Genomic DNA, 25,847 nt, shown 5'->3' with positions numbered 1-25,847 from the left:
TAAGCTGCTGCCTCTGGGTTCTAGCAACTTCCTGCACTTGCCTTTCTCAAAGTATTGATCCCTCAAAGGTCTAGGAGCCCCAAGAGCAATTGTCTCCAAAGTGGGGTGCACAAGATGAGCCACTGGGGTTTAGGAAGAAAATGTTAAAACTTCTATTTCCACTTTTTAAAATTTCACTTTATTCTGAAGCTAGACTGCTTGCTTTTTAGCCACACAGCTTTGTTATGTTACTTAACCTCTGTACCTCAGTTTCCTCTTCTGTAATATGGGATAATATTAGACTCTCCCTCAACGGGTTTTGTGATGATTAAATGAGATAATATGTATAAAGCACCGAGAGCAAGATCTAGTAATGCATAGTAAATGTTCAATAAAAGTTAGCTTTTCATGTAATTATACATGTACTACATGTATTTCATTTACAAGTAAATAAATATACACATGTTGGGAGTGTGTGCTCAAAAAAGTTTTACTAATAGGAAACATTACTAATTTACTAATAGGAAACTCTATTGGGAAAGTTTGAAGATCAGGCCCTGGGGACGGCAACCAGGTTTGCTTCATCTCTGCATCCTTAGAGCCTAGGGTTCTTGACAGATAAGTATGGACAGAAAAAAATCTTGGTGGATGCTGAAGCAGAGAACGGAGGTCTGGTTCAGGCTCTATTGCTTATTTCTGTATGACACTGGTTGGGGTACTTGGCCTCGTGGGGCCTTAGTTTTCCTCCTCTGTAAATTGCCAGGCTTTAATCAGACAAAGGCTAAGGGAAACCATGGAACAATTCCAGGCTGGATTCAGGGCGACGGGCGCCCTCTTGTGTCTCAGTGGTGTCCTTCTCTCCGCGCATCCTCACTTCCATTGCTCCTCGTCAGGGTAGACGATCCTGAAGTGCACATATTTACCTGACTCTGCGAAGCTGCCTTTCCAGCTTCAGACCCTGACATTCTCTCAAATGTCTCCACCGCGCACCCCACACTGCCCCACTCTCTCTCCCCACTCAGGCCCCTCCTCCTCCTGTGACCTTTTCCTTATGCAGTGTGGGGCTGAGAAGAGACCTTTGGAGTCACATGCCCAGCAGTTCAAATCCCAGCCCTGGCACTTACTGGCCATGCGATCTTGAACAGCTCACATCATCTCTCTAAGCTCCCATTTCCTCCTGGTAAACTGAGGGTCATGACACCAACCTTATAGGACTGTTGTGAGACTTCAGTCACAAGGAGGTTGCAATTACGTTCACTGAGTTATTACTACCAATAAGTTGAAACATGTTTCACAGAGAAGAAGGACTTTGAACTGGGTTTTAAAACTAAGATAATAGAATTCCCCTAATTTTAACAACAGCCAACATGTATTGAGCCCTTGACTCCAGGGACCATATTTTACTGTATTATCTCATTCAATCTTCACAACACCTTGCAACGTAGGTTCTATTGTATTACCTGCATCTTACAGATGAAAAAACCCAAAACAAAAGAGTTGGAGTAATTTGTTCAAGGCCACACAGCTAGGAAGTAGTTGGGCTGGGATTTCGATCCCTGTCTCACTACAAAACCCACATTCTCAACTCCATATTAGATTGATCACACCCCAACGTATTCACAGTGGTATAAAGCAACTGCATTTATATTCTTCTTCTTCTTCTTATTCTAATAATGATTAACATTCTTTCAGCACTCACGAAGTGTCAAGCTCTGTACTAACTGATTTACATAATAATAGCTAACCTTCGCTGTGTATTATTAGGACCCCCGCCCTGAGCTAATCTTCCTAGGTGTATTATCTCATCGAAGCCTCACAAAAACTCGGCAACGCGGATGCTACTATTATCCTCACTTTACAGGTGAAGAAAGCGAGATTCACAATTGATCCAAAGTCATGCATCTTAACTGCGAGCGGAAACTCAACCTACAATTGTCCAACTCTCTCCTGCCCACCAGCGTGGTTACCTCTAGTCACCCTCTCTGCTTAGTTCTCATTGTTTCTGCGTTGATCTCCCTGGGTCTACGGCTCTCGCTGGTCCCCTCAATAGGCCCCGCCCCTTCTGCTTGAGTGCCCGCCCACTGGGTGCCGTTATCCCGGAGCCTGCGGAAAGTATCCGTCGCAACAGGCCCCGCCCTCACGCTTAGAACCTGTTCCGATTTGTCCCGGTGCCGGGGACCGGGAGGAGATGACGTAGCTATTGGCTGACGACATCTGAAAGGCAGCAAACGGAAGGGGCCGCCCACCGGCGCTCGCGCGATTCCTTCTGGGAGTTGTAGTCTCAGACGCTCCATTCCCGGGGTGGCGCGATTTGGACTCCGCGTCCCAGCATTCCCTGCGCGAACCCTGGAGCACTTCCGCCCTGTTGTGAAGTGGGTGTCTCGGTGGGTGAGTCCGGGTGGCGGAGCGGGGGCAGCTGAGACTCAGGCTCTGGGCTGGAGACTTAGGAGGTGGTGGTGTCCCAGGGGGCCGGGGAAGGTGAGAGGGGAGAAAGAAGCCTTTATGTGGAGGTGGGGGGTGAGGGACGCTCAGAGGCTGAAGGGTCTGGAGATGGGAAGGGTCAGAGAGGGGTCGGGGATGAGGAGGGAGATAGGGGGCCCTGGGAGTGAGGAGGGTCTTAGAAAGGTGTGTAGGTGAGGAGACCGAGAGAGTTTCTGGAGGTGGGAGGGTCACAGAACGGTCTGGGGGACACAGAGGGAAGGCTAGAGTGTTCTGGGGCTCTGGCAAGAAGTGAAGATAAGAGGGCCTGAGCTTGAAGCCTGACCTTAAAAATAGTGTTCCAGTCTCTGCCTGCCCACCTAGAATAAACATATCTGATTTGATACCCCCTTACAGTTTCTCTAATGGTTGTGACCTCTGGAACCCAGTGGGAGGGACCGGCTATTGTGTTCGGCCCAAACCTTCACCTCTTTCCTTCTGCGTGATGGAAGTGAGTGGCATTATCATCCACTTTTCCCAGACGCCCTCTGAGTCCTCTTGCATTCTTCCACATCCAGGGATCTTCACATCTTTCAGTGTCCCTACTGTGTCTTGAATCTGCCCCTTCCTTGTCAGAGTTTTTGCTGAAGCCTCCACCCTTTCACCTCTGCCTGGACAAACACATTGTAGCTAGCGTGAACTGTGTAACTCACAAGTCTGATTATGCCTTCTGCTTAAAAACCTTCATTGACTCCCATCACCTACAGAATTAAGTCCGAACACCTTAGCCTGATATTCAAGACTCTTCATAAAGTCCCTTGTGTCCTAATCTTCATGCACCACACCCTCCAGGGCTATCGAGGTTCCCCCCCCGTTTCTTGGGGCCATTCTTTCTTCAAGAACCAACTCAAATGTTACTTTGTTCAATTCTCTAAGCAGATTGGGTCACCCCCTGACCTCCAGCTCCTACAGACCTCTTTTACTGCATTTACTTCATTTGATTGTAACTATCTGTGACTTTATTTTATTTTATTTTTGGTCTCTTCTGCTAGGCTGTGAGTGTTTCCAGGACAGAACAGTTTCTGAGTCATTTCCGTTTCCCCATTGCCCAGTGCAGAGTAGTAAATACTTGATGTCAGTCGAGTAAATCAGTAAATATGTGATGAATGCGTGAATAAAGACCATCCAGGGTGAGCTTTGCTCTACCAGGCTTGAAGACTGCTGCTTCCAGTGGGTTTCCAGGGGCATGAGCTTTCGTATTCTCTAGCCTGTCAGGGCTGTCTTTGCTCGAAGCTGGTTCACTGCCTATGGGAGTTTAAGCCAGGGGTGGCAAATATTTGGAGTGTGTGCTGTCACTTGCCCTTCCTGTGTCTGGCAGTCGTAGCTAATTGGTCACAGCACATATTCACATGTGGAGTCGGAGTCCTTAGCGCAGTTGACCGAAGTTGATGCTTTAAATGAAACCTATTTGCTTTCCCTGGTTTAAACCCTTAAGTGTGAGGTCAGGCTGCCTTAAGCAATAGCCTGGACCTTCAGCTGAGTAAGCTTGACAGCCCAGTTTCTTTCTCTTTGGAGGTCACAGACCAGTCTTGACGTTTCCGGTGGGACTGGGGCAGATCTTCCCATCCTACTGGGTGGGCTTCTCATGTCCACATCCACACTCACTACCCCAGGAGCCAGGATGCCCTTCAACTTCCCCATGTTTGTAAAGGGATGCTGATTTTGACAGCAGTTGACACTTATTCCTTATTGCTTAGGGGAATCTGTACCCTTTCTAGGTCTTCCTGGATATTAAAAGAATCCTTTGAGATCATTTAGCTGAAAGGTGGCAAAGTGAAAGCCTGTGCTGAATGAAGGCTGCCATCACACTCTATTTAATCCCCATGGTGTTTGAAACAATTTTGAGTTGGTGGCCAATGTTTAAAAAGCCAGAGTTCTAGCTTCTCTTGGAAGAATTAGAAGGGCCAGTGTTCCTCCGGGTGCTCCCGTTAGCCACAGTCCCCACCCCACTCATTGACTCATTTACATTGCCTGGCCCCTATAGCCATTTAAATTTGTAGCCACTGATTCTGGTCTCCCTGTCCGTTTGCTTTACTTCCATCGTACTAATTGGGGAACCTGGGGCAACTGCAGAGTAGGGTCAAGCTGTAAGCTGCAGTCTGGATAGGCAGCTGCAGAGGCCACGTGACCGGTCCAAAGTCACACAGCTGATAAATGGCAGGAGTGGAACTAGAACCCTGATCTGCTCGCTCCTGCCTTAATGTTCTTTCCACTCTCCATACCATCATCTCAGGAGTTTGGATGACTGGCAGACGTAGAGGAGGCTATATGGTGAGGTTAAGAAAAATAACCAGAGAAAACGAATCTGGGCTTAGATCCCAACTCTGCCACTTGCCAGGTAGGTAACCTTAAGTGAATCTTCTTCATAGCAGCTCAGTTCCCTGTATGTACATTGAGGATTTAGTGGAGTTATACCTTACAGGATAATTCTAAAGTCAACACAGAAGGTGAAAATCACTGTTAGCAAGAAATCACAGTCAGCTTGAAAAGCCTTTGGCGAGGAGCCATTTAGAAACCAACACACGGTCTTTGAATAAGCTAACCAGCACAGTCAGGTTTTCTTGGTTGAACATTAGATGAAAGAGTTGGCTTGTGTTTAGGGAACACGCTGTATGAAAGACACTGCTCACACTCAGTGGAAAGAGGCTTGAGGGAACTCAGACCAACCTGGGGACCAGCAGAGTCATGGGTATCATCGCCGCATGCTCACTCTGGAATAGGCACATAATGAGTGGAATTGGCTACACTATTAAATTACGTCCTTCTCTTTCTGGTGTTTGTATGTAGTTTTATGTGTCAGTTACAGATCAGTGTAATACAACTCAACACTAATGACACTTCACTTGCTTGCCTGGAGGATTCAGTGAGTTATGAATGTAGAGCACTTAGCCCTGGGCCTGGCACCTCATGGGCACTCAGTAAGTGGGTGCTCTTTGAGGTTGCTGATCCAAGTGAGGCCCCGAGATTCCTGGGAGTCTCAGGACTAAGGAATGTCCTGTCCCTTTTTCCTTTATCAGCTCTGTGTGAAGACGGTCTGCCATTGGCTGACCGTGTTGACCTCCCTCTGTGGATAGGCTTCTGCTATTCCTATCTGTCTAAGAGAGTAGCAGAAAAATCTCTCACATTTGTATTTGAAACTAACCTTTGGGACTTTCAAGTCTTCTCAGAAGAAACTACCTATTATCTGAGACTCTGGGCTTTGGTCCTGGTGGGACTACTAATTGCCTATTTTGTTGTAGTATTCTCTCTGTGCAGGAGCACACACTTCTTTGCTTGCTTATTGACTGTCTCTCTCATTAGACTGTTACTCTGAAGGTAGAGACTCTTTGTCCTGGTTACTATTGGCTCTGTAGCTCCCAGTACAGTGCAGGATACATACTGGGGCTCTAGTGACTGGTGAATTAGCCCTCGTGTAAGAGTGACACAGATGTGTTTGGACTAGTGCATGATTAAGGCTGTGGTTAAAAAAGAAATTTCATGAAGCTTAATTCTTTATCTTAATTGAAATTATGGGCCTTCCATAGCTCATTAGGCTTTTGATGTACAAGATTTACCGTTTTAATAAAAGGCGACAGAACTTCCAATGGCTCTGCTATTTATCAGACACTAGATTGGGCACTGTGGATACAGAAATGAGTAAAATAGTACTGACCCTAGTAATAGAACCTAATGGGGTTGTCAGATGTAAAAAGAGGGGACTGCAGTCATGTAGGGTAACACCTATGTTAGAGGTATGTCGCAACTGCTTTGGGAACACAGGATTGGGGAGGCGATTCTTGGAGAGCAGGGAGGGGGCCAGGGCATGACAAGGGCTTGTCAAGGAGCTCTTAACAGATGAGGTGACATTGGGCTGGTAGCTGAAGGATGAGCAGGAAGCTGCCAGGTGGCCATGAGCTGTGTTCCTAGCCTCTCCGTAAGTACGTGGAGGCCTGCAGGACAAGCCTTTCTTTTTCATTATCCCTGCTCTGTTTACAGACAGTCCAGTCAGATGGCCTAAAATCAAAATACCACCCTCCCTCCATTCTCAATTCAGCTGCGTCCCTCCCACTTGGAAGCCGCTAATAGCCTCCTTTGAGTGGGTATTTTTTATGTCATCTCGATTTGTTGGGAATGACACAAAGAGCTCATTTTTCCAGATAACCCAGCAGGAGTGTTGTCAGAGTCTTCATTGTGTGAAAGAAGCAACCCCAGACGTTCACTCAACAAGCATTTACTGAGAGCCTCCTGTGTTAGTGCCCCAGGCTTATTGTGAGAGTGGGGAAGGGGAGGGGAGGGGGGGACAAACAAGAGGAGTAAGCTGTATTCCTTGCCCTAAGTAATCTCCAGGGACACATATGTACACACCTCCCTCTAATAAAACGTAGAAAGTGGCAAGTGTCACGGAGATGGAAATAAAGAGGAAAGAATTCCTCTGGCATGAGCAAGAAGGTAATTTATACTTTTTTTATCTAGTGTGCACAGAAAGGGATTAATTATAATCCTTGCTTCCTGAGACATCCCCATCATTCCTTGACCATTATTTCAGTGTTATTGAGTGCTCCCTATGTGTGCTGAGCACTGTGCTAGGTCCCTTGGGAGCTTATGATCTCGTGGTTAAGATAATTACCATGAAGTATGATCAGGGTAATAGGAGAGAAAACATGGGGAGGCCTGGAATCTTGTGGCTGAGGACTGAATCTTGTTTCAGGGCGCAGGGAGGCCCTCTTGGAAAAGTACAATTTACGCTGAGACCTAGCTAGGTGAAGGAAGGGAGGAGACTGTTCCCAGAGGAGATCACAGCATGTGGGAGGGTTCAGAGAGCAGCATGAGGTGGGAGCTGCAAGCTGTGCTGCTGAAACACCCTGGCTGGTGGGAGCATGGTAAAGAGGTGAGGATGGAGACGTGAGCAAGGTTTGCACTTTGTCCTGAGGGAAATGGGAGGTCACTGAAGGGTGTTTAGCAGAGAAATGACATGATCAGATTTTGATCTAGTCCGGTTGTTGTGCAAAGACTGGACCAGGGGTTGGGGTGAGAGGAATGGAGGCAGGGACATGAGTTAGGAGGCTGATCAAGTGAAAAATGTGATGATCCTCTGGACCAAGGTCACAGCACTGGGGATAGAGATGCTTAGAAGGCCAAGTGGACACAGCTTGGGGATGAGTTGGATGTGGGGGATCTTGGAGAAGGTTAATGACCAGGTTTCCGGTATGGGTAACTTGATGGAATGTGATGCCTTCACTAGATAGAGAGCACCAGAAGAGGGACAGGTTTATAGCAGAAAATGATGAATTCAGTTTTTGACCCATTGAGTTAGAGATGCCTAAGGGACAGTCAAGTGGAAATGTCCTGTAGGTGGTTGGATTTTGGGGTCTGGGAATCTGGAGACAGGTCCTGGCTGGAGTTTTGGGAGTTACCAGTTTAGAGACGGACAATGCCAAATGGGTGGGGTGACCAAGAGGAAGTGTAGAGTGAGAAGGATTTTGCAAGGAGAGCACCCTTAGAGGAAAGCTATAAGGCCCAAGAAGAAAGGCCTTATGGAGGGGTGACATTTGGAACCCAAGTGGAGGGAAGGTCAGACTTTGGATACATGTAGAAGAGAGGTAGGCTGTTTGAGGCCAGATCGTGGAGGCCTTGATGTCACACTAAGGGTTAAGGCGTCTCCCAGAGGATTTAACACTGTGCTATCTTCGTCCAAGGTATGCTGGCTGCTGGTTTTGGGGCCAGATTGTGGTCTAACTTCCTGTTTATGGGAAAGGAGTGTCTCTTAACAGCCCCACCCCATGCCAAGGCAGTGGAAGGTATGGGGGAGGTGAAGAAAACGATGCTCCTGCGTCCCTCTTGCTCACTCTATCCTTTGTCTTTCTGCCTTCAGCAGCCTGGGGAGCATTTCCTCTCCCAGAAGCCCCTTGAAGGACACATTATAGATGCAGGAAGACGTTGGACGAGGACAGCCCAGCTGAAGTGAGGTTCAGGGTAGATCGTGGCCATGGCCCTGGAATCCCAGGCCCAGGCCTCTCCCCGACCCGAGCCTGAAGAGCTCCTGATTGTGAAACTGGAGGAGGACTCCTGGAGATCAGAATCCAATCCCCGGGGGAAGGGCCGTGAGCTTGTCCCTGGCCCTGAGGTCTCCCGCCAGCGCTTCAGGCAGTTCCAGTACAGGGATGCAGCTGGACCCCACGAGGCCTTCAGCCAGCTCTGGGCACTCTGCTGTCGCTGGCTGAGGCCGGAGATCCGCCTCAAAGAGCAGATCCTGGAGCTGCTGGTGCTGGAGCAGTTCCTGACTATCTTACCCAGGGAGGCCCAGGCCTGGGTGCAGGCACACCACCCGGAGAGTGGTGAGGAGGCGGTGGCCCTGGTGGAGGACTGGCATCGAGAGGCCCAGGCTGCGGGAGAGCAGGTGAGGTGAATTGTCTGTTCTTCAAGGAGTGGCCTGTGACTAGGTTAATAATTGCCAAAACCACAATAATAATAATAGTTAATATTATTATTATTGAGCAACTGACATTTATTGAGCAGTACTGTGTACCAGGCACTGTTCTAGGTGCTTTCTATGTATAAACTCATTTAATCCTGTTAACAATTTAATGAGATAGGTTATCTTATTTTTACCTAGGTACTGTTATCCTAATTTTACCAATGCAGAAACTGAGGCAGAGAAAAGGAAGGTAATTGGCTCGAGGTCACACAGCTCCTAGGTGATAGAGCCAGGATTTGAATTCAGGCAGTCTGGCTCTAAAACCAGCATTCATAACCATTGCTCTAAACTGCCTCCCAGGATCATATTCTCAGTATGATTGATTTGTATTGTCTTTTATACTTAAAATCTCTCTCTATATATGCTCTTTCTGGATGCTTATAGCAGTAATGTAGGTAGACGGAAATAGCATTATTGTCCTCATTTTATCGATTAAACTAAGGTTCAAAAGGTCAGGTGGCTCACAAGGCTCAGTGAGTATAAACCAGAGCCTAAACCAGATTCTTAGGTTGCGAGTTCATTGTTCTTTCGACTGCATGACAGATGCGCATCTATAAACCATGGGAATTACAATATCCCTGAGTCATGAGGCTCAAATGAGATATTAACTGACATTGATTGAATACTCACTGTGTGTCAGACCCTGTTCTGAGCTTTCTATATGCATTGCTCGTCTAATCAACACAGCAACCCAATAAGGTAGGTACTGTTATTATCACCATTTTTCAGATGGGTAAACAGAGACTCAGAGAGGTAAGTAGCTTGTCTAAATTTATCTAAGTGGTAAAGCTGAGATAAGGGAAATAAAAGTATTGTGGGTTTAACATTCACAGTTTTAACAGTTTGCAAGAGACCCTGAAGGCCCATGATATAATTTGTAATTTTGCTGTGATACAAATTTTGAATCCTGCTCTGGAGCCGGCATATGTAGAATAAGGCCTTTAGCTGGCTGCAGGCTGAGCCAGCCACGCAGAACCTTCGTCTCAACATAACCCTATTGCTTCCACTTGTTATATAGTAATTCCTATGATAATATACTTAATCACATTTTGTTGGGGGAAATTATGGGTTTGAGAATGTACCCCTTGCAAATGGTGAGAGTTTTCTGTACATTGTAAAAGGTAAAGCTCTATATAGATGTGAGATTAGGGGAAGAAAGGTTTAAGGTCTATGGCTTTGCTTTTTGGATTCCTTTACAAACTGATTGAAGTTACAGAAAGCATAATATTTAAAATTACAGAACAGCATGAGAGAGTGTCCCTTATTTTAATATACCATCCCGCTCTCCTGTGTTATTTCTTTTAAAGAAACCAGCTATTTGAGGGCCAGCCCAGGTGGCCTAGTGGTTAAGTTCGGCATGCTCCACCTTGGCGGCCTGGGTTGGGTTCTAGACATCTCATCTGTCAGTGGCCATGCTGTGGTGGTGGCTCACATACAAAAAGAGGAAGATTGGCAGCGGATGTTAGCTCAGGGTGAATCTTCCTCAGCAAAAACAAACCAAAACCAAAACCAAACAAAAAAAGAGAAACCAGCTGTTTGTCTTAAGTGGTAGTGAGGAAACAAATGGAGTCTTAGGACTTGAGAGCTGGAAAATGAAGACCCAGAGATGAGAATTGACTTAGATCTTTATACATCTTTATGATGCTTCATCTGTAAAATGAGAGAGTTGGATTAGACCAAAAGTTCTCAAATTATACCCTGTGAGCTGAGCAAAGGTTGAACTGCTTCTAAAATTGAGAAAAAGACTACTATCAACCACAACCTCCCCCGCAATCAACATCCCTCACCAGAGTGGTCCATTTATTACAGTTGACAAACCTACATTGACACATAGTCATCGCCAAAGTCCATAGTTTACATTAGGGTTCATTCTTGGTGTTGTACATTCTGTGGGTTTTGACAGATGTATGATGACATGTGTCCATCATTATAGTATCATACAGAATAGTTTCACTGCCCTAAAAGTCCTCTGTACTCTGCATGTTCATTCCTCCATCCCTCAACCCCTAGCAGCCACTTTGAACTTAGTCGTCAAAGTTTTGCCTTTTCTGGAATTTCGTATAGTTGAAATCACACTGTAGGTAGCCATTTCAGCAAGACATCTTTCACTTAATAATATGCATTTTAAGTTCTTCCATGTCTCTTCATGACTTGATAACTCATTTATTTTAGCACTGAATGATATTCCATTGTCTGGATGTACCACAGTTTGTCTCTTCACCTACTGAGGGACGTCTTGGATGCTTCCAAGTTTTGGCAATTTTGACTAAAGCTACTATAAGCATCCATGTGTAGGCTTTTGTGGGTACGCAGCCATTTTTGATAGATTCTTTATTCATTCCTCTCCCAACCAATATCCTACTGATGTTTTTCTCCTCATTGTCACTTGAATCTACTTCCTTCTGTGTCCACAATTACCATCCATCGGATCAAAATCTTTGCTCAGGCATGGCAGTGGTTGGGGGAGCTAGGGCTGGAGTGAGGATTGTTATGGAGTCAGGCGGTTCCTCTGTAGATTGTAAGACTGTAGCTGTAACAAAGTGAGGTGTTTTTTTTTTTTTCTTGAACAACCATATAAGAATGTTGACAAGCAGATGTTTTCTCCCTCTGAACCACACAGGACGTTGGTGAATCTCCTCATCTGCAATAACTTTTGTTGCTCATGGCCCATCCCTATGTATCTTCTCAAGGGTAAATGTCCCTCTCTTTGAGAGTGGATTTGAGTTATCCAATCAGCCAGAAGATTTTTGGAGATAAGTTTGGCAACCTGAATAAGTTGATGAAGATGGATGTTATTATTTTATGTCAAAAAATAAGGTTCAGAGCAATGTTTATAGTTGCTACCTTTTGTGTGAAAATGAGGAAGAAATAAGAATATATATTTATAGTCGCTCGTATATAAAGAATGTCTGAAAGGATTCAGAAGAACAGCGGTTACCTGTGGGGACGAGTGGGAAAGCAACTGGGAAGGTGGCATGGGGCATTTTAGCTGAAGATACCCTTATATATATTTTCTATTTTTGAGCCATGTGAATATTGAAAATATCTATTGAAAAAATTGAAATGCATTTTTTAAAGTTAGGTGTTTCTATAAATAAGGCAATGAGATTGTTACATTGTTGGGGTTTGGGGGCCAGGAAATAACATCTTGGCCTCTATCTCTGAATTTGGAACCAACTGAGGGATAGAGATAAGAAGTTAGCTTTATGAGTTATGCTGAATTGGGTCATGTCAGCTCTTAACTAATTATTTCCTTTTATTTTATATGTATTCTCTGTATCTCTGAGTACTTTTTTGCTTAAACATCTACACTGAATTAAAATTGCCACTCCTGTTTTCCTTTTGAGTAGCAGTGGCTCATCCTTCTGTTTTAAGAAGAGATGTGCCTTTCTGAAACAGCACTTACTTTATTTCATTTTAAAATTCCATGTATAATTCTTTGTCCTTCCTTTTTCTCATATTTCTTTTTTGAATTTCCTTTGCCTTTCAGCAAGAGTATTTAGAGTCATAGTTGCATCTGTTTTTATGCTTTCCTCTGCCTTTTAATGTAAACCTGTTTAACTTTTGTTTATTTATTTTTGGAGAACTTAAAAATTAAACAACCTATTTTTGATGTTTAGAGATTATTTTTTAATGTTGTAAAGATTTCACATAATTTGTCTCTTTATGATTTAAAATATTCTGGACAATAGTGGCCTCATTGAGACACTTATTAGTCTCCCTGTGTTGAATAAGACAGTAGTCATTTGATGATATAAATGCTGGTCTCTTTACTGAAGTCAGTCTGATGGCTTTGTTGTCATACTTTGAGTCATCTTTGAATCTTAAAACGAGCCTATTACCTCTGGACCCCAGTTGTACTCAAAAGAAGATTCCTTGCTCTACCAAAATTGGTCTCATTGAACTGATGATTGGGAACTTTGACCGTCTGTGTGTAGGAACTGGAATTGTGTGCAGAACAGACCAGGTCCTTAAAGGCAAGGCAGGAATCTCAAAGCTTTCAGCTGCAGCCAGCAGATCACTGGCCTGAGGGACAGTCCCAGAAGCAGTGGGTGAAGAATCCATGCCCTGACTTTCCCAAGCATCTAGACACCAAGATGGCACCACAGCCCCTGAGAGAGAGTGGTGAGTACCAAGAATCAGGGGCTATCAGTAAAGAGGGGTGAGGGGAGGGGGATAGGGAGGGTGCGCGGGGAGAAGGATGTGCAGAATTCAAGGCAAGGGATAAAGTAGTGTCTGTGGACGCACTGAGAAGTAAGGCAAATGAGCCTGGTAAAGAAGATGAAGCTCCCAACGGTGTTAGCATGCCCACTATACCTGAGTCCTGCTGCAGATTCAGGCTAGGACTGGGCCGAGGTGGCGATCATAGGAGGTGAGGGCTGGCATCTATCACATGGCACATCACTCAAGGCAGCTTAGGAGCTAATGCTCTAGAAAGGAGGTAGGAGGGGAAGTCTGCACTGGCATAGGGATAGCCTCAGTTTGACTCAAGCATCACTTTTGGAAAGCTGGACCTGAGGGGGGATGGTTTTTTGGGGACCAGAGCTCAGGCTTCAGAGTCTTTTTCTTCTCCTTAGCTGTCCTCACTCCCCGAGTCCCTACTCTCCCAAAGATGGGGAGCGTTGGAGATTGGGAGGTGACAGCTGAGTCCCAGGTAAGCTGCTGTTTGTTTTCCTTTATTGTCATTACTTCTCCTGTGCTCTTGCCCCTATGTTCCTCTCCTCCCTCTGTGGCCTGCCCTCTGCATTGGGCATAAGGCGCAGGGTGTTAGCCTCGGCCCTTCGCCCTCAGGCCACTGGGTCTCTGCTTGGTCCTGCTGCTCCTTATGATGCTGACCTCCCACGTGGTGTCCCTGTGTCCATTATCTTTCCTGCGGCATGGTAGGGTTCCCAGGCTGTTTTCAAGGGTCAGTGACATTTGAGGTCCTTTTCTTTTCCATCTCACAGGAAGCCCTGGGCCCTGGCAGACATGCTGAGAAGGAGTTCCGCAAGGACCCGCCAGGAGACAGCTGTGGGAACGGCGTGTCCCTGGGTAAGGAAACAGGGCCCTCTGAAGAAGATACTATCAGGTTTCTGGTACGTTCTGTTCCCAAAGAGATTTCAGCCCCTCCCTTCAGTCTCGTGGCTCTGTGAAGTCTGTGGAATTTCAGACATAGGAAGAAGACATGTGCTTTGTGGCCAGCACTGTGGTGGCAGGGATGGAGTGCCTGCATGGAGGCTGGCCGGCTGGCCTCCCAGAGCCTGCCCTCTCAGGGCTCGTTCCCTTCACTTCCTCAGTACTTTCAGCACGGTCCAGGGGCTGGGCCGGCCTGTTGTCTCAGAAATCCAGTGGCCGGCTCCGTGGTCGAGTGGTTAAGTTTGCGCGCTCTGCTGCGGCGGCCCAGGTTTCGGATCCTGGGCGCGGACATGGGACTGCTCGTCAGGCCACGTTGAGGCGGTGTCCCACATCCCACAACTAGAAGAGCGTGCAACTAAGATATACAACTGTGTACGGGGGGCGGGGGGTGGGGAGATAAAAGCAGAAAAAAAAAAAAAGATTGGCAACAGTTGTTAGCCCAGGTGCCAATCTTTAAGAAAAAATAAAAAATAAATAAATCTCTGAAAAAAAAAAAAATCCAATCTTTTCAGCATCAAACAGGACCCAGCTCTCAGGGGCAGACTCAAGTGAGCTGAGCCCATGAGACTGACGTATTAAACCATGATGAGAAATAATACTTGAAGCCATATGAACAGCACAGATTCCTTTCTCTGTAGACGCCTTTCCACGGGAAGCCACATAATAATGAACCACTTCCCTGCGGAGCGTGGGATCGGTGTGAGGGGAGTTAGACTCGGGAGTGGGAAAAGCAGAAGAGACCATGATAGGTCTGACCCATGTCAGTGAGGTACTAGAATCTTGTTGGCACCTTGCTTGACAATATAGCCCTTTTTTACACATGATATCTGGGGAAAATAGTGTTCAAAGAAACAGATGTTGGGAAATGCTGAACTAGATCATCCTTCAGCTTCTTTTAGCTCTGAACTCTTTCGTCTAGTTTTCTTCAGATATTTATATTAATTAATGACTTCCTATTTCATTAGGGCTGGGGTCTGTTGGGACAGCAAGTCCTTTAAACATAGCTAAGTTTTGAAAAATAAGGAAATTAATTTTCTCACATTGTTGGAAGTCCAGAGGAGGGTGCTCCAACCACAGTACAGATTGGCTCAGCAGCGTCGCAACAGTGCTAGGTTCGTTCTTTCTGCTCTGCCACCCTCAGTATCAGCTTCATGTTAAAGCTATTTTGTGTCATAATCAAAAGATAAATGCCAGTGGCAGTTGAGGCCACAAGTTTCCTAGCAAGAGAGACTCACCCTTCTTCCACCCTAAACACACACAGAAAGAGAGGGAGAAACCTTTCTCCCAACCATTAAACTCATCCTGATTGGGCCAGTTAGGCCGTGTGCCCATATCGGGACCAACGACGGTCATTCTTTTGTATGATTAATTTCATAACATCAATGAGACAGCAAACAAACAAAGCAAACGGGTCAGTTAACGTTCATGGTGAAGCGATCCTGTTGCCTCCAGTTGCCTCTCCCTGTCCCTCCAGACCTTTTAAGGGATTAGCATGGGAATTCCTCGTTAGCCTCTCACAGGGAAGTGATGGATTTCAGGGACGTTCGGAGAAATACTGCTGAACATATCATTTCTACTTAATCATTTCCCTTCTTCCTTTTGTATAGGAGTTCCAGTTTTAAAACCAAATACTATCTCCCAGCGAGAGCAAGGACCAGAATTTTGGGGTCCAAGCCTTATAAATTCTGGGAAAAGGAACACTGCGGATTACAGCCTGGATAATGAACAAACAAAACCAGCTCAGGCCGTGGCTTGGAGGGACTCCAGGGCCTGGGAAGAACAATGCCAGTGGGATGTGGAGGACATGAAGGTGTCAGGTGTGCACTGGGGCTATGAGGAGACCAAAACTTTCCTGGCAATTTTGAGTGAGTCTCCTTTCTCTGAAAAGCTCCGGACTTGTCACCAGAACCGCCAGGTATACCGGGCCATTGCAGAGCGCTTAAGGGCACGGGGCTTCCTGCGGACACTGGAGCAGTGTCGCTACAGGGTCAAAAACCTCCTACGGAATTACCGGAAAGCCAAGAGCAGCCACCCACCAGGCACATGCCCCTTCTATGAGGAGCTGGAGGCCCTGGTGAGGGCTCGGACAGTCATCAGAGCTACAGACCACCCAGGAGAGGCTGTGGCACTCCCTAGGCTGGGGGATAGTGACGCAGAGATGGATGAGCAGGAGGAAGGGAGCTGGGAGCCCGAGGAAACGGCAGAAGACTGTAACGGGGATGACCTGGCCACCGATGAGTCTGCCCAGAGGCCCAGGATTCCCGGGGGCCCAGCTCTGTTCCAGAGTCGTATTGGTAAGAACATAGGGGTTTAATCAGATCCAGATTCCAACCCTCCTGCCAGCCATACCTCTGCCTCCTGAGTTCAGGGCACAGACTGCAAGTCTGGATTGATGCCCCTGGAGTAAGGCACTTGGTTCCTGAGGTCATCCTCCTACTCTCCCTTCCTGTGATCAATACCCTTGTACAAGTTTTCTTAGTTATAGAAGCAAACACTTTTAAAACCATAAGGGACCTTAAAGAGCTAGTTCAATATTTCCCAGAGTGTGTCACTGGTGATGTGGGGAAGGTCATAGGTGTTACATGAGTGAACGTTCAGCTTTAATGCGGATGAGCCCATTAATCCGTGCTTTCACAGTAAATTTAGCTAAAGAAAAATATTGACTGAAATATTTAACAGATACAGCAGAAATGATAGTATATAGTTAAACAGTCGATGTTTGGGAAACACCCAATCATTGTGAAAGTGGAAACACTGAAGCCCACGAGATGAAGCAGCTTGTCTAAAGATACACAGTGAGTCAGGGGCAGCGTCAGGATCCGAGTCCAGTTTTATGTGGTTTTCCCTCCACCATGCTGCCTCCCTGGGCTGCATCATTTACCTGCGAAGGAACTAAGACTAGACCACTTCCTTTTTATTCCTTCACAAAAGAGGAAAGGGCTTCAGTTGGACTCCATTGCATGATTATTTGAAGTCTAATTGTGTCTTTAGGGATTCTCAGTTTTCGTGTTTGTTAAGAGGAAAATTCATAAAGTGAATAGAGGACATGTATTGAATGGATATACAGAGAGTCTCTTGGATCTCAATTACAGGCCTGTCTCTGAAACAGTCTGCTGAAGCCAGAGGAGTGGGGTCATCTGGTATAATGTGGTCCCCTAAGTCCTCCCCTTCAGCCAAGACACTTAATCTCTTAGAAGGGGGTACGGTGGGGAAGCTCTGATATACTCCTAAGAAGCAAGGGTATATTCTGTGCTGGTACCCCAGGCACCTCGACAATTTCTGAGTTGCTTGTGTTCTAGGCATTTAGCAGGGCAGGTGACCCCGATCCCTAATGACCTAGGCAAGTCTCATTAAGTCTCACAATTCTGAACTCTTCACTCTTGACAGCAGGTGTGCACTGGGGCTATGAGGAGACCAAGGCCTTCCTGACCATTCTCAGTGAGTCTCCATTCTCTGAAAAGCTTCGCACCTGTCACCAGAACAGCCAGGTGTACCGGGCCATTGCAGAGCGGCTGTGTGCACAGGGCTTCCTGCGGACACTGGAGCAGTGTCGCTACAGATTCAAGAACCTCCTTCGAAGCTACCGGAAAGCCAAGAGTAGCCACCCACCAGGGACATGCCCCTTCTATGAGGAGCTCGACTCACTGATGAGGGCTCGGACTGCAGTCAGAGCCATGGGTACCCTCAGGGAGGCAGCTGGTCTCCCTAGGTCTGGGCAGAGCAATACTGAAGCTGATGACGAGGAGGCCTGGAATGAGATGGCAGATGATGATGCCACCAAACCTCCAAACCCATGTCCTAAAACCCCAAACACTGGTAAGCCGGGAGTAATTGGATATCCACAAAATCCACAAGCATGCAGAGAGAGGGAGGGAGCCTGGCTCATTATGCTTTGTCTCTGAACTAAAAGAGAGAGTGGAATTGAACAGGAAAAGGACTTGTGCTTTGCTCAGATGATCCCCAAAGGTGTAATCCCCGAAATGAGACAGGCAGTCAGGTCTAGGTTTTACTGGGATTCATCTGGGAAATTATACAGTTTGTTCAATCTCATATGACACAGGATATACTGAATGTAGTAGAAGGAGGAGGTGTTCATTGTTGAATAGTGGGATAGGGCAGTTGGCCAGGGAGACTGACCAGCTGTCTGCTTGGCCTGGGCCTCATGGCTCCTTGTGGGGTCACCATGTCCCCAACTCCATTCTCAGAAATTCGTGTCTGCAGCAAAACTTGGTCAATTTCATGTCAGTCACATTTCTAAGATACAAGGTACAAGATGTAAATTCACGTTCGACAAATTCACAAGACATAAGATATATAAATAGATGCTAACTAATAAATCAACAAAAAACACATTTCTGTCTATTCTTTCAGGTTTTGAGATGAGGCATGAGGATGAAGACCAGATTTCAGAGCAGGACATTTTTGAGGATTTGCCTGGAGCCTTATCAAACTGTGCTACAGAGGGTGTTTGCCACCCTTATGATTGGGGGGAGGACAGTGAAAATGAAAATGAAGGTGAAGGGCAGTGGGGAAATCCCCCCCAGGAACAGTGGGAAGAATGTTCTTCTGAAGAGGACTTAGAAAAACTTATTGACCATCAAGGCCTGTACCTTGCGGAGAAGCCCTACAAGTGTGACATGTGCGTGAAAAGCTTCAGTCGGAGCTCCCACTTCATCGCCCACCAGCGGATCCACACAGGTGAGAAGCCCTATGCGTGCCTTGAATGTGGGAAAAGCTTTAGTGACCGCTCTAACCTCAACACCCATCAGAGAATCCACACTGGAGAGAAGCCCTACACATGCCTGGAATGTGGGAAGAGCTTTAGTGACCACTCCAATCTCGTCACCCACCAGAGAATCCACACGGGGGAGAAGCCCTATAAATGTGGGGAATGTTGGAAAAGCTTCAACCAGAGCTCAAACCTTCTGAAACATCAGCGAATCCACCTGGGAGGAAATCCTGACCACTGTCGTGAGCCTGGGGACCACTTTGGCCAAAGCCCATCCTTCGGTGCTCACTGGAGGAACTCTGCAGAGGAGCCAACTCCTGAACAACCTCAAAGTGCCAGGAAGAACTTGAATCCTCCGGGACCACAGAGCACCAACTCAGGGGAAAAGCTTTACCAGTGTTCCGAATGTGCAAGAACCTTCTCTAAGAGCTCTGCCCTCATCAGTCACCAAAGAATCCATACGGGGGAGAAACCGTATGAATGTGCTGAATGTGGGAAAAGCTTCAGTAAGAGCTCCACGCTGGCCAACCATCAGCGAACCCACACTGGGGAGAAGCCGTATAAGTGTGCGGACTGTGGGAAATGCTTCAGCGAGCGCTCCAAGCTCATCACGCACCAGCGAGTGCACACAGGGGAGAAGCCCTACAAATGCCTCGAGTGTGGGAAATTCTTCCGCGACCGCTCTAACCTCATTACTCACCAGAGGATTCACACGGGAGAGAAGCCTTATAAGTGCAGAGAATGTGGGAAATGCTTTAACCAGAGCTCCAGTCTTATCATTCACCAGAGAATCCACACTGGGGAGAAACCCTACAAGTGCATGGAGTGCGGTAAAGACTTTAACAATAGCTCCCACTTCAGCGCCCACCGGAGAACCCACACAGGAGGGAAGGCATCGTAGGAGACACCTCCTCCCACAACAGAAGAGATAAATGTATATTTAAATCCCCCAGATGTATGCTAGAAAGAAACGTTCCCAATTTTTAAGTTTGGTGTATACCCAGGGAAGTTAAATCTTGATATAATCCAGGTAATTCGGAAGTGAATTATAAATGCTAAGGATCCAGATTTGAAGGCACTTTTCTTAAGTGTAATTTGTTTTTCTCCTGTAAAAAACCCACACACAGTCCTCAGGCTGGGCTTAGATTTGCTGTCATGTAAGAGCTTTATCAGTGTTTGAGCCAAACTGGTAACTTAGGGGATTAGAGGTAAGTCAGTGGTCCTGAACAGTGATCCCAAACCTCGCCATGCCTTCACACCGGCCACATGTGCACATGTCCTGTTGGCATATTGGCACGTTCTCACACATGGTAGTTTTCAGTTGAGCGTATCCTCACGGGAGAACTTTGAGCCTCTGGTGAGAGAGGGGGATAACTGAGAATCAGTGGCCTAGAGCAGGCCACCGTGAGCTCAACAAAGAGTAGGAACAACAGTGACATCATTGTGAAATCATGATTAATACTAGCAAAAGTAGCCAGTGTTTGTTGAGCGTTTGCTTTCTGGGGGGCTGTATGCTAAGCACTTTAGACACATCGTCTCATTTAATCCTCACCGCAGCCCCGTGAGGTAGGTACTCGTATTCTCCCCATTTTTCAGAGGAGAAAACTGAGGCTTGGGAAGGTTAAGTCACACATCTGAAGGGGGCAGAGGCAGGATTCAATCCAATCCGTCTGTCTCCAGAGCCTGAGGTGCTGTTACCTTTGTGCTGAATCCCCATTCACATCAGGGCAGGTAACTCAGGACCAGGATCTCCAAGCACTTCCTAGACCACGTTTCCTGTTAAAATTCTTTTACGAATTATCCTTGTAACAAATACGGAAACAGAGAATCCCTAAAGATTGAAGGACAATGTTTAGAATTGACAGTGTGCTTTGAGCAAGGCTAAGCATTTGGTGGGAATTTCCCTCTTTACAGTACGATGGGTAGGAGAGAGGTGGGTTGAGATTGGGGAAAATACAGAGCCAAAGCGATGTTTCTTTCAGTGAGGTACTGCTCTGGCTAAGGAAATGGGGTTTAAGGTTTCCCCTTTCCTTGGGGAGTCACGCCTGCTTCTTGTTGCCCTTGGCTGGGTCAGGTTAGACCTTAGAAACCTGGGCCTGGGCTTTGGCCTCTCTGGCCCTTCCCTCTGGGCATAGCAGACGCCTGGTCCCTGGCCCCCATGCCAAGGTGGAGCAGGAGGGCGGTGGAAGGAGTTGGTGTGTGGGGCACTCTGCGGAGAGGACTGAATGCCGTTCAGGGCACGGTTTTATCCTGAGCCCGCTCGTCCCAGGCCTGCCCACGGCTTTCTAAGTGTTGTCCCTTAAGACCCGCCTCCCACACAGGCTAGATTCACAGGATGGTTTTCTAAGCTGCAGCCCTTTGGCCTCCAGAGTTTCTCCTCAGCAGGGTTTAAAAATGCTGGCCAAGGGCTTTGGTTTCCATAGGATTTTAAAGGAAAACCCCTCTCCTGACGTCTGCCTCTGACACTGGGATTCCGTTCCTACCCTGGTTATTTCACAGACCTGGGAAGTGCCTATCTGATAACGGATGGGTTGGAACCTTGAAAAATGCGACTTTCTGATCACATGTGAGGAAGTCAGTGGAGAGGTTTGACTCCCACGGAATGATCACTCCTTGACCTCTTCCTTGGCTTCTCGAGACCTAGCTTCCGTGGGATCCCTGCCTGTCAACTCCTGCCCGGTTTACTTTCCTGGCTCACGAGATCTCTGAGGGGCAGGGGTCATGGGTGAGGCTGGACTGGAATCAGCAGATGTCATTAGCTGAAATAAGATGCTATGTAGGGCACCGTAGGAGCTGAGAGGAAGGGCCCTGAAGGAGAGGAAGGGAGTTCCAGGGAAAGGCACAATGGTGGAAATAGCATGGATTCAGGTGGGGGTGGGACCATAGCTTCTTAGCACTATTGGGGTGTAAAATGGGAGGAGAGGAGTGGTGGGAGCTGAGATTGGAGGGGTGCTGGGGCAGGGTCATGGAGGACCCCATGTCTGAGTGGAGCTTAGATACAGGCTGAGGGTGGCATGGTCAGAGGTGCACACATCTAATAGCTGAATGGAACTTGGGTTTGCTACAATTAGGGCGACCTGTTGGGATGCTATTGCAATATTCTAGTGAAAAGTGAGGGTCTGAACTAGAGCAGTGGTTACACTGAAGACGAGGGGTGGATTTGAGAGGTTTCAGAGGCAGAATTGGGGACAGCACAGGAAAGCTAGAACCGTGGATGACTGGGCAGAGCATGTCCTCATGCAGAATTGAGAACACGGGAAGGAGATGCAGCTGGGGCAGGAGGGCAGAAGATTGTGTTTAATCCGGGACATTTTGAACTTGAGGTGCATAGAGGACATCTGAGCGGCGATATGCAACAGGCACTTGGCTATGTGGGCCTGAAGCTGGGGGAGAGGTTAGGAGTAGAGAGTTCTCTGTGTGCCTGGTAGTTAAACTCTGAGAACGGGAGTCTTTTCAAACTCAGGAATATTGGGGCTTGGACAGAACTTGAGAAGCCCCAAGTGTGGAGGAAGATGCCCCTCAAAGGAGCTCTAGGCCACTGCCCACACCCCCCAAGCCCTGCACACTCCTGTCATCTTTTGGACACTGCCTCCATCCCTGCCGACCCAAAATTCTCAGTGTAGTCCTGAGTCTTCTGGAACCTTCACTGTGGAGGCCAAGCTGAGCTCTGTGCAGAAGTGAGATGGCAGCCTCTCCCCACTTGAGTGTCACCCGTTCCCCTGCTAGTGTGCTAGTGTCTCATGTTCCCAGTGAAGTTTTGATGTTTATTACCTGTCACTCCTTTCTCGTAACTCTTAACTGTGGGTTCAGCCGTGAAGGCAAGGGCAGCGTGGGCCGGGAGAGAAGACTGGGCCGGGTGGACCCTCCTCCCTGTGTACCCAGCTCTTCCTTTGGAAGAGGTTCTCTTTCCGGTGGCTTCTGTGTTTGGGTCCTGACCACCACTTTCCCGGGGCACCTGGACATCCTCCAGCAGGTCTTGGCTGCTCGAATAAACTGACATCTGGTTTTACACATCCTGAGCTTTGTTGACATGAGTCCGCTCCTGGGGCGGAGCTTCACTTTGCGAACGGGCCTCAGCCTGGGCGGCTGCCGGTCAGACCGTGCTGTGGGGGGAGACCGACACAGTGAATGCTACCCGGGGAGGGTGGAACCTGTGAGCTGCGTCCCTTCACTTGATTTCTGTGCCCTCCACCCCAGGAGGGGCGTTGGCTCTTCTGAGGTGACTTAAGGGCACCGAAAGGACTCTCCTTCCACGACTCAGGAGGCAGCGGTCACAAAGGAAGGGGCTGGAAAGGTGGGGCTGAGGCTGCTTTAGAGACCCAGTTTTTTCTTAGGCCTTGGCCTCAGCAGCTGAACTCATGGTCATGGCTTTCTCAGCCTTTTGTCCCCACAGCCCCCTGCCCGAAGGAGTATAAGGTACCTGGGGTCCTCCCATGCTGAAAATGTGACCGTCAGGACCCCTGGGTCCCCTGGGTGGTTTCCTCTGCCCCATCCTGTTCGGGGACCCCTGGTGGGGATAGCTCTCTGCCTTCAGGCTGCAGAGAAGTTTATATTTAGTCACGTTGTGGAGAAGAGTGACGCCCTCTAGGGATGGGGCAGAGTTGTGCCGTAGTGATGCAGTGATGTTCAGAGGCGGGGTGGACTCATGTTACCCAGGCTGCCCTGGGTCTTGGGACTCCAGACGTCAGTCCCAGGCCTGCTTCTCCATTTGCTCCCTGCATTCTGTTCCATTTGCATTTTTTGCCACTGGGTGGAAGCTGACGACTTCCAGTTCTGTCTCCTGCCCTGGGCTCTCCTCTTAGGGGCCCAGTCACCTGCCCGCCAGCCCTACGCGGGTGACTCCCGGGCTCCTCCAGCCCCACCAGGCCCACCTGCTGCCGTCTTCGGCCTCCTCGCCCGCACATTCAGCACGTGCACTTAGGTACGCACTCAGTGGCTCACAGACAAGCCGCCTTCATGTCCCCAGGGAGTCTTGCACACTCAGACTTCTGACAGACTCAGTCTCCCAGACACATGTTCTCCCTTCTAATGGCACTTTCCAGCTGGGTGCGGTTACCCAGCTGCCTGGGAAGTCTTTCTGAATGGAGTCAGTACCTGCAGTCAGAATCCTGTGAAACATCCCCTTACCTCCATTTTGATCCCATTCTTCCTTTAGACGTCCCTTAGCCCCCCTCGTCTTAGCAGCAAACAGCAGCCTCTGCCATAGAGGTTGGTGCTACGTGCAGTGGGAGGTCAGGGGAGTCTGGGATGGCAGACACTTTTGTCGTCTTCCCCACAGCTCCTGGCCCCCAACACCGGTATGACCACTAGCATATATTTAGCACCACTTTTCCCTCACTCTGATTTTAGGCAAATCTGGAGTTAACTCGAAAGGCATATTTAGGGGGCTAAAGGCACATTCTTCTTCACCTCACGGTTACTTCCCCCACCCCACGGTGCAGCTGAATGGCTGGCCTCTCCTCATTTCCCTCTGTGCATCTCTCACCTGGCGCCTGTCGGGAACCCTAGAAGGAGCCTGCGCCCAGGAACCCCCTCCCGTGCTGCTTGGGGGAAGAAGCAGAGAATGTGCGGGGCCCCTCTTCTCAGTGTGCTGTCGGTTCTCCTCCTCTCAAGGCTGAGAGCTGCTTTGTTCTAACAGTCACTTACTTAAGTCAAGAGCATCAGAACAGTCAAGGGCAGAATCCAGGTAAACAGTTTGGCCTGGACTCACTGATCCACATAGACATCGATTTTCTAATCAGGGCACGGTTAGTGATTCTCTTGGTGTGTGATGATTCTGATCCTGTCTGCCATCACATAGTACTTATTTCTAAAGTCACATTTATTTTTCACATTTTCATTGTAGGAAAATGTTCCATAATTGTGCCTCCTAGAGGGGAAGAAGATTGAGCAAACAAGTCTATCTCCAAGGCTGGTGTGGATCAGCATTGCGGGTTCATCTGAGCCCAAGCGGGAGAGGAACCACGGGCAGGGCTTGACAGAGCCATTGTCACTGAAATCTCTTCTGAGTCACTGGGGCTCAGGGAGCTCCACTTGGTGCCAGGTGACAAATGTGGCAGAGCGGAAAGGGCTCTTCCCCCTCCTTCCACAGAGAACGTGGCTTGGCTTCAGCACTTTGGGGAATTCATAGATCTCAGAGTAGCTTCTGCATATTTAAAGAGAGCAGAGACCAGCAGGAGTGGGTCAAGGGTGTGCCCTGGAGGTGGTGGTGAGAAGCTTCTTTGAAACCCTCAGTGCCAACCTCACCTGGGGTCCAGGTCAGGAGAACACCTCTACAGACAGCACCCAGTGAGGACAGGGCTTGTTCATGACCACATCTGAGGTCCCCAACCCCACCCCACCCCACTCCTGAAGTTTCCCAGAAATAGACAGAGGAGGTGAGGCCAGCTGGGCTGGAGGTCATGCTGACCCCGTCTGGCACGTCCTGGGGAGACAGAAAACACAGGTGTTATCTTTGGGGACCTTCCTTGAGAAACTAATTTGTTATGAAAACTAGACATCTGTGATTGATTTTCGTCCTCTCTTAGTGACTGTGAAATTAAAATGGATTCAAGTTTGGCTACAAGGAGGCTCAGAAGTTTAAGGTCCAATCCTAAAAAGGGGACAGGTTCTTTGGGTTTCAACATGTGCATCAATCCATGCTTCACTTTATTTGGCCGTGTTTCACTTCCCTATCCTTTATTGTTTCGTTTCTCCTGTGGTATTATATATATCTCCTAAAGCTGGTCAAATCCTATTTTGGTGAAGTGATCTGATAAATTAACAAATTATACTGATTAAACTGGAAAATAGAAAAGATGAACTTGTTTCTGATTCTTCTGGCATCTTCCTGTTACATCAAAGCAAGGAGGAAAGGAGGAGGGGAAATCAGGAAGACATGGTGAGGCCGTCAGGGAGGATTGGGGCCCAAGATCTCAAGTCCCTTGTGTTGGACTGGCATCATCCTTTCACTGTTCTCTATGCTTCTTCAGATCTGGGTGGATGTACACAACCCAGGAGTCATTGCCTTCTGCCCATAACAGGTGGCTCCTTGGTCTGCTGGCCTTCTCCACACAGCTACTTTGATGTGTCTCCCAGGATCTCTGTGCTAGG

The 25,847-nt window shown here is 47.8% G+C and overlaps 1 protein-coding gene across 8 annotated transcripts; it reads left to right on the top strand.

Moving 5' to 3' along the window:
• Positions 1-2,334: 2,334 nt before the first annotated feature.
• Positions 2,335-25,563, top strand: ZSCAN20 (zinc finger and SCAN domain containing 20). Of its 8 annotated transcripts, none has more exons than XM_046663272.1 (8): positions 2,335-2,367; positions 8,312-8,833; positions 12,850-13,036; positions 13,489-13,565; positions 13,858-13,942; positions 15,634-16,320; positions 17,414-17,842; positions 18,398-25,563. In XM_046663272.1, the coding sequence occupies exons 2-8, from the start codon at positions 8,423-8,425 to the stop codon at positions 19,654-19,656; spliced, it is 3,135 nt and encodes a 1,044-aa protein (XP_046519228.1). In that variant the 5' UTR covers positions 2,335-2,367; positions 8,312-8,422; the 3' UTR covers positions 19,657-25,563. The 8 variants fall into 8 exon arrangements, with proteins under 8 accessions (XP_046519228.1, XP_046519233.1, XP_046519231.1 ...); XM_046663277.1 differs by having other exon boundaries at positions 2,341-2,363; positions 8,309-8,833; XM_046663275.1 differs by having other exon boundaries at positions 2,346-2,367; positions 8,309-8,833.
• The last annotated feature ends 284 nt before the right edge of the window (positions 25,564-25,847 follow it).

This window comes from Equus quagga, chromosome 5 (genome assembly GCF_021613505.1).
Source record: "Equus quagga isolate Etosha38 chromosome 5, UCLA_HA_Equagga_1.0, whole genome shotgun sequence".
Taxonomy (NCBI): domain Eukaryota; kingdom Metazoa; phylum Chordata; class Mammalia; order Perissodactyla; family Equidae; genus Equus; species Equus quagga.
Note: the sequence above shows the minus strand (reverse complement) of the source record. Positions and strands in the feature narration are given on the sequence as shown.

Bases quoted from the DNA above. Each gene is read 5' to 3' on its own strand.
- ZSCAN20 (XM_046663272.1), top strand. From the start codon at position 8,423: ATGGCCCTGGAATCCCAGGCCCAGGCCTCTCCCCGACCCGAGCCTGAA. The intron at 13,566-13,857 runs GTAAGCTGCTGT...TCCATCTCACAG, and splicing joins AGGTGACAGCTGAGTCCCAG to GAAGCCCTGGGCCCTGGCAG. The intron at 17,843-18,397 runs GTAAGCCGGGAG...CTATTCTTTCAG, and splicing joins TCCTAAAACCCCAAACACTG to GTTTTGAGATGAGGCATGAG.